Genomic DNA, 8,893 nt, shown 5'->3' with positions numbered 1-8,893 from the left:
AATAATGTTCTTTGAGTCAAAGAATACTTTTTAAGAATGGACATAACTCGCGGTGTATGTTCAATGTTCAAAGCCATATTTAGGCCGTGTAAGAGTTCGAGTAAATTAAGTTAAAGTAAATGGAAATTTCTTAGGGATTTTTACACTGCACTTATGTAAATATTTATTTATTTATTTGTTGCACTTATTTATTATTTTTGGTAGAAGTTATGGTTATTTATTTATTAAATATCTTATACAATTTTCACAATGGTAATACTTAATTTAACTAATTTTAATTTAATTTACCCTGCTCGAAATTCTGATAAATACCAACATTCACTGCCATACCGACATAATTTACTATTTCCCTCAATTTACCATCAATTTGCTCGAGCTCGCACGCGGCCTTTAGTAATTTTTGAGTATTAATTTTAGTGCATTAATTTTGATGTTTGCTACACTTAAAGAATTCTGCAAATTCTTAAAAATGTGTATACATGAACTCTCTATGGTAGAAAAGTAATTTAACATTTTTTTGCCATTAACGAATTACATATAAATTGTTCACTTTTACACATACCTGTGTAAATGTAAAATAGAAAGTATCAAAAAATAACAGTTGAAAAATATTGTGCATGTATTGGTGTCACGATTTTTTAACAGCATCAAAGCACAATTCTCAATCCATGTAGTAAAGTGTGCAAAATATGTTATGAAAAATAATTTTAATCCTCAAAAATTAGTCAAATGCGACACGCACCAATAGAAACAACTAATTAAAACATTCGTCACAAGTCTATATTTAGATCTTTATTCTATTACTATTCTTGCTATGCTTAGTCCAGCATGGAACTGCCCCAGTTTGAGGAAATTGTAAAAAAAGGGGGAAAGAGGTATGAAGTATAAACAGCAATGGCGGGGTTTTATTAGAGTGTATGGCGACACTAGAACAAGGAGCTTCAGAACTTTGGTCATCAGTTTCATCAGAGCGATTATCCTACAGGTCTTCTTTTCTTGTTATTCCCTGTACATCCGGGAATAAGACAACGAGGTAGTGTGAGAATTTAACAAAATGGACAAAAACATTAACAACACCAACAGTAGGTTGTATAAAAAATTTAACAACAGCAGAGCAACAACAGCAGAACAGCACCTTAATCTTTAGATCTGTTCTGTAGATCGTTGATAGTACGGCCACTTAGTCCTACACCGACGTCCCCATTTCTTATTGAGCAGCATATAGTTCAAATAACACTGGTAGCAGAGAACATTACCTCAATATAACGAGTAGAGAGATTCAATGACGCGCCCCTAAGTCTAGGAGGTAAAATTAATCATCTTGTGAAGATCTTGAACAAGATATGTTCTGACGGAAAGTAGAAGTAAGCAATCTAATGTCGGACATGATTGAGGCTATCAAAGTACAAGAAACAAGAAAGCCACAAGAGGCTTCGAGAGAATGGTAGGGAACTAAAGGCTGTGCAAGCGAAACGCCCACAAAATGCGACCTCAAACCCGGAGAATTCAACCAAGAAGCAAGATATCCCGGAGTCGCCTGACAGAAAAAAGGTAATGTACTGGAGCCATATTAGATGGAATTATAATTTTGTACACAACAGGTAGTAGTTGCACTGATATTTTCAAGTTTATCAAAGCAGATAAATTTCTGCGGACTCTTAGCGATGAAAATCAAAAGAAAAGCTGTACTTAAGTAAGCAACTGTGAACGTTTTAAGGAAGTCAGCAAAGAATCTCAATTAAGTAAATACGACACCGGATACTAAAAGGAAGCGTTTGCAAACCAGATAAAACTGTGGTCCATATTCCTAACAGAAAACAACGTGGGCTACAGACAGCATTCGTCAAGTTGTTGGGAGGTAATACAGAAATCATTAAAAATCTTGTATCAGCTGGACAAACTGTTATATAGTTGACTATGGCGAGTTAAGGGGCATTAAAGGCTGTCGCTATGACGATTGAGAAGCGGATTGCTAGTATCAAGTGATGTCGCAATGACATCACTTAATCCCACACGACTATGGGACCGGTAGCACTTGTTGTCCAGAGTTTCAAAAAGCAGCTGCAAAATACAGATATTTTTCAACTAACCTGATGATCTAAAATAACTACAAATACAAAATGAAGCTGTGCGAATATCAAACCTAAAGGAAACTGGATCTCTGACGCTTCTGACTTCAGTGCGAATTGACTCATCAATGGCAACCAATTCAAATAGTTTAGTCGAATTACTCAAAAATACTTTATATCAGCAAAAGTAGATGAAGTATACCACTTTTAGTATTGAACACCACTTAGTTTAGATCCCACCAATTTAAGCAACGAGTTTGTAATATCGTTATAATGACCAAAAAATTTCAGGTGACAATCAGAGGGAACAGTGTTTAGGTGTAGTACTTCTTTGACAGTTTTTAGGACTGTTAATTAACAAGAAGTGTTAACTGACATGAACTATGTGGCTATATGATGTTAGAACGGTAAATAATCGGCATTTATAAAAAGCAGAATAGCATACGCTAATCAGCCACAGCAACCAATCATACAACTTCAACAACTGAATTCACTAATTTATGTGTCAATATAGCAAAATTCAACATTTAAATGAATTCATTTAACATTTAAACATTTAAATGAATAATATTGCATATCTAGTTTTGATGAATTTTTTGTATAATCCGTCTGTCTGTCCGTCCACTATATATATATGTATATATATATATATAAGTGATGTCAGGTTTCTCATACTTATTGTAGTCAACACATGCAAATAATAGTTTTACAGCAACTTAGGGATATAAATTATATTATCTAGATAAATCTAGATCTAGATGTCAGCTTTCGGTAATAGGCTTATTGGTCTATAGAACTGTACATCTTTTGACATTTTACCCAGCATTCGAAAAATTCAAGCAAGTACAACTCATACTTCAAATATCACTACATGTGTAGACAGCCATGAAGTCAATCGAATCCAAGATGATGAAATAAAGTATTGGAATGAAATATCGCGCTTTACTTATGAATATCACAGCCATCACAAAGATCACAGTCTCTCTATAAAAAGTGGTTGTGAAATATATATAAATGAAGCTGACTTATCGGTACAAAACCAAGTTGTTTGAATTGTTTAGGAGCATAGAAGAATTCATCATTGTGATGACAGAGAAATTGTGAACTGTGAGGTTACCAGAAGCTTATTACTCAGATTAGACAGGATAAAATGGACCTCATGAACTCACTGGAGTACTAACAGGGCACTGTGCCATTGCTCCGATACTTCAATAGTGGTATATTTCGACATGTGAACTGTGCAGAAGCCACTATAATTAATCACTTTCTTAATATTAAATTTTTCTTTGCTCAAGACTACAGACAAAACGACTTTAGTATTTTGAAGATCGTTTCCTTACTGGCCTGACAAAATACCGAAAGTTGACTTGACTTATTATTTGGAAGATCAAATAAGTTTAACAAGGACAATACCAGGAAATAGCAACGTTTAATGTAACTAACTTATCCGAGGCAATTATAAAAGTATCTTTGAGTGCTGACAGTTATATCAGTACACGCCCTCGGACGGTGCTGGTAGGCTTAATTTCATTATATATTTAGCAAAATGTTCAGTAGTTAGAGATATATCATTGCTTGAATGCAGTCATAACTTCATCTTACTCAATATTACGTTGTACTCCACGTAACTAATACCTGGCACAAAATCTACAACAAATATTGACAAAAAAAATTTTTGATGCTCTATGTTTGATGTAGAAAACGCTTATAGTATAATGTCTCAAATTAAATGTTTTGATGTAATCTGGATATACATATACATAAGCGAAAGTCAAATAAATTTCAAGTCAGCCCACCAGTAACACTTTGCACATATTCCACACCTTTGTGTGGACTCTAAACATGATTTGTCCAAATGCCGAAACAGAAAGGTTTTCAAAACCTAGATAGGTATCAAGAGTAGAAGACTATATTAAGCACCTTGGCAGTGTCTCAGTTGTGAAGCTACGACCCATGGCCCTCCACGATGGCTAGGGCTAAGATAGTTAAAATTAAATTAAATTTTCTGCTCACATCAACGCTGTTTACCCTGGTACGTAGCTTACAGATTTTGCTGCAAAAAAAATTCCAAAGTATATCATGAAATATGATATGATGTTTTTATCCTTGAAATTGAATAATTAGTGAATCCAGCAATGAACCTAACTTCTTAACTTACAACAGCCCTGCAAGCCCATTGAAACATGGAGAATATATAACCCTGGAACGCGGATATTGCAGATCCTCATAAAACTCCGTATGAAAAAAGGAAAATGCAAGGAAAATGAAAATATGTCGTCAGACTGGCAAAAAGAGTACCTTAGAAAACAAGAGTTAGAAATTCTGCAAAGACCACCTTTTGAGACTTTACCATTTCGTAATTTTTTTACATTTGCTGTATTGGGAGATAGGTTGGAGTGGCGATCATATATTCAAGAAAGCACACTTGAGCTAAACTAATGGCCCATTGTGGTACCGCAGGAATATCGTTGATAAAGAAGGGCACTGACTCATGAGATGGAACATAGTCTCCGTCCATCCTCAGAGCCTCAACAAAAGTGATTATGGGGTAGACCAGTCCCTTATCACGCCTTCCTACGGCGTACTCGCATACGTAAATTGATGGAAAATTGAGTGAAATAGTAAAATATATCGTTATGGCAGCGGATGTTGGTATTTACCAGAATTTCAAGAAGGGTAAATTAGATAAAAATTAGGTAAATTAGGTGTTACCATTGTGAAAATTTTATAAGATGTGTAATAAATAAATAAATAAATTTGAAAACTTTTAACCTAAATTAAGTGCACGTGTAAAAAATCCCCAGGCAATTTTAATTTACTTTACCTCAATTTACTTGAACTTGCACACGGTCTTAATGATTGAAATCAGAATTTCAAAAATCCGTCTAAAAATGAAGATAAATCGTCGACCGTCGAAAAGTAAAAATATTTTGATTTTCATCAGCCTGCATGACATACGTTGGTTAAATTTTAAACATTAGCACACGAAATTGGCAATTAGGTATAATATGTAATAACCTTTCAATACAAACAAAGCTATGAGAATTTGAATACAGAGATATAAAAACAGTATAGAAAATATACTTGTAGTACTTGAACAATTATAATAATAATATAAATTGATAAATTTGATGATTCTAAAATAAAAAAATTTGTTTCATATCGTTTTTTAAATTAAATTCAATAAATAAAAATAATAATATTTTTGGCAATTAAAAAATCATTTTATTCAAATATATTTGATTTAATGATTATATATTACTAACAAATGTGTTATCACATAAATTTGCGTTACTCATCGCAACAGAATTTACTCTTCGAACGCAATATACGATTATAATTGCATTATGTTTCTCTGGTATTTCATTTTCCTTTCTCTTTTTTCCTCTCTAGGTTTGAATTTAAATTCAAACCAAAACAGCTGATTCACTCATCAGCACAAATTTTACTTGAAATAAAATGTACGAGTAAAGTCTGTGTAACATTTTCAAATTTTGACAAGGATGTTATGCTCTCTCAGATGCTCTCATTTACTCGAAAATTTGCTGGTGAAATGCGCTTGTGTATACACAATGTTACTCAAAGTTCCTACGAGTAGCTCGTGGAACAGACCTACTATTATATCCCCTTATTGAAAGTGTTCACAATTGATAATACTTGTAGTTTCAGAAACCCATAAACGTTCACAAGTATTTTTAAAATATTTGAATATAAATTAAAAATTAACATATTTTGTTGTGTTAATTGCAACCTTGCAAATAAATATTTAATTGCTGTCAAAATAAGCCGAAAACTTGCAGCTAACTTCATAGTGCTAAACAAACTTTCTCGCTTGTCATTCTTTTCTGAGACGATTTCAAGTTAAAAAGCAGAAACTTAAGAATAAATTTACGATGGAAACTGTTCTAGGAATAAAGGGACGCGATTTTGTTATGGTGGCTGCTGACACCACTTATGCTCGTTCAATTGTTGTTATGAAAGAAGGTAAATGTGGTTCAATATTAAATTTTGCCAATCGGCAAAAAACTTTACAACTTATATTTCATATTATAAATATTTTAGATGAGAACAAAATTTTTAATGTGTCTGACAACATTTTGATGGCTGCTATTGGTGACGCAGGTGACTGTGTGCAGTTCATCGAATTTATTGAGAAAAATGTTGCCTTATACAAAATGTCAAATGGTTATGAGTTGACTCCAAAATCTGCGGCTCACTACACTCGTAGGAATTTGGCAGATTATCTGCGTAGTCATACTCCTTTTCATGTGAATATGTTGGTAGCAGGGTGAGTTATAAATTTTACGAACTGGATAAATCAACATAAATAAATATTTTAACAGATTTGACCCAAAAGAAGGACCCGAACTCCAGTTCATTGATTACTTGGCCAGCGCTAATTCGGTTAACTTTGCTGGGCACGGCTACGGCAGCATGTTTTGCTCTAGTATATTTGATAGATATTACCACGCAGATATAACTAGGGAAGAAGCTTACGACGTAATGAAGAAGTGTGTTATAGAAATACAAAAACGCCTACTTGTAAGCTTAAACAACTTTAAAGTGGCAATGGTTGATAAAGACGGAATACAAAATTTGGAGCTAATTAATTCAAAATCTTTGAAAGAGCATTCAGAAGCGGCCTAAGTTTTATATTGTATTTTAATATGAAATAAATAAAAATTCAGTTTTGTAAATTATTTTATTGTCAATCATTTATTAAACTATTATCTACTTCTGCTGGCCATTCTAAGCCTACAGCAATTACATCTAACGAGATAATGTCGATCGGTTTTCCTATAATGGAGGTTATTGAAGGAGATGTGCGTCCAAAATCTCCATGTACAAGCTCTTTAACGTAAGTTCCTGCTTGCGTAACTACGTCAAGTATGACAGCTTTAAGATTATTTTGACAGACCCGTGCTCTTAAACTATGTATTCTCCGCGGTCTTGTTAACAACGGTCTGCGATGCAGTACTCTGAGTGGTGTTTTCTGGTCAATTAAAAATCCTTCAGGCAAATTAAGTTTTTCTAAAACGTCAATTGTAACAGGTTCTTCCAATTTACATAATGCTCGGTAAAATTTATGTTTCTTTTCCTCTCCAGTTTTAATATGCACCGTTTCCTCTCTCATCGCAGTCTGCAAGTCACGCACTGAAATTTGTAGTGATTTTTCAATATTTGACTCCATCATAAATGCATCTTTTTTAATTAACTTTGTACGATGAGCATTAGGTATTTCAAGCACAAATGGACGACCTTTACCAAGACAACGTACGTCCACATCCTCACGTCCACTGGACATAAATATGATCTTACTCTGTTCCGCGCTGTAAACAAGAAAAATTAATATAATTAAAACAAAAATTTGCAAAATGTACCAAAAATGTGGGACGATGCTTCTTATGATAATCTCTTCTACACTGTCTTCCATTACACGAATTCCATTCAATAACCACGGTGTATGCGATAACTTGCGTGATAATTTCCTATAGCGTCCAGCAATATAAACTGTAGGTCCGGTAACCGAAATGGATGTTATATATAATGAATCGTTCGGTATTGGAGGTGGCACAGTTATGAATTTTTTGTATAAATCTACATCGACAATTCCAGGAGTGTAATGCTTTTCTATCCACACACGTGACATTTGCTGATTTTCGTGCTTCTCCCGATACAAATGTTTATTTAATTTCTCCAAATTGGAAATTTCTTCACTATTTTGATTATGCATTAAAGTTACACTTATCATTATACCATTTACATCATAATTTTTATGTAGTTTTTCACACAAGATTGGATTTATAATCAACTTAATTGCTTCTTTTAAAGGCACATCTGGCGGACGTTCGGTGTTTATATGTTCAAATTTCTGACGTAAAGCAAACCACATGGATAGCTGCCGGACTTGTAGTATTATTGGTGTACTTATTGCGACAACTATAGAAGAGCACTCATGTTCTTCTAAACCTTGTTTTAGTATAGCGGCAATCAGCTTTTCTTGAAACTCCTTTGAAAACAAACCAAGGCATGTTGTGCAAACATTCGAGCGTTGCTTCTTTTTTGGCAATTCATCGTCATTGTTACAAATGATGTCACTATACTTGAGATCTAACTAAAGAAATAAACCCATTAACTTATTATATTATAATTAGAATTATATACAACAAACATTTTTAAAGGATTGCTTTATATCTTGGTACTCATTGCCTCTAGATTTCAAGTAGCGTAACTGACACATTTGGCAAACACCACATTCCGTTAAATAATTGACCAAGTCCTGATTGCTCATGTTATTTTAATTACTTTCTAATAAAGTATGTTTTGTTTTAATAAATTATCACACGTGAAATTTTAACTGCCATCATTTATTTGACAATTAGAGTTTGCTGTCAGAAACATTTCAATGAAAATCGATTACGTTGATACTTATCGATAATCAAAACGATATTGAATTATTTTCACATGTACAACAATTGAATATTGAACATAAATTTATTAATTATTTATAACTATAAGTCCATAATAATAATATAATATAATATAATATAATATAATATAATATAATATAATATAATATAATAATATTATAATAATATATAATATAATATATAATATTATAATAATATATAATATAATATATAATATTATAATAATATATAATATAATATATAATATTATAATAATATATAATATAATATATAATATTATAATAATATATAATATAATATATAATATTATAATAATATATAATATAATATATAATATTATAATAATATATAATATAATATATAATATTATAATAATATATAATATAATATATA

The 8,893-nt window shown here is 32.2% G+C and overlaps 2 protein-coding genes across 2 annotated transcripts; one reads left to right on the top strand and one right to left on the bottom strand.

The window, feature by feature from the left end:
• The first annotated feature begins 5,870 nt into the window (after window positions 1-5,870).
• Window positions 5,871-6,769, top strand: LOC119688149 (probable proteasome subunit beta type-2). The gene is made up of 3 exons (XM_038102810.1): window positions 5,871-6,053; window positions 6,132-6,357; window positions 6,413-6,769. The coding sequence occupies exons 1-3, from the start codon at window positions 5,963-5,965 to the stop codon at window positions 6,714-6,716; spliced, it is 621 nt and encodes a 206-aa protein (XP_037958738.1). The 5' UTR covers window positions 5,871-5,962; the 3' UTR covers window positions 6,717-6,769.
• On the bottom strand, window positions 6,759-8,455 carry LOC119688148 (putative tRNA pseudouridine synthase Pus10). Its single transcript, XM_038102809.1, has 3 exons — window positions 8,242-8,455; window positions 7,451-8,184; window positions 6,759-7,399 (listed from the first exon to the last, which is right to left on the bottom strand). Exons 1-3 carry the CDS (start codon window positions 8,359-8,361, stop codon window positions 6,778-6,780), a joined length of 1,476 nt encoding a protein of 491 aa, XP_037958737.1. The 5' UTR covers window positions 8,362-8,455; the 3' UTR covers window positions 6,759-6,777.
• Window positions 8,456-8,893: the final 438 nt, after the last annotated feature.

Source organism: Teleopsis dalmanni, chromosome X, assembly GCF_002237135.1.
Source record: "Teleopsis dalmanni isolate 2A chromosome X, ASM223713v2, whole genome shotgun sequence".
In the NCBI taxonomy this organism is placed as follows: domain Eukaryota; kingdom Metazoa; phylum Arthropoda; class Insecta; order Diptera; family Diopsidae; genus Teleopsis; species Teleopsis dalmanni.
The sequence above is the reverse complement of the archived record's forward strand: the minus strand, read 5'-3'. Positions and strand labels throughout refer to the sequence as shown.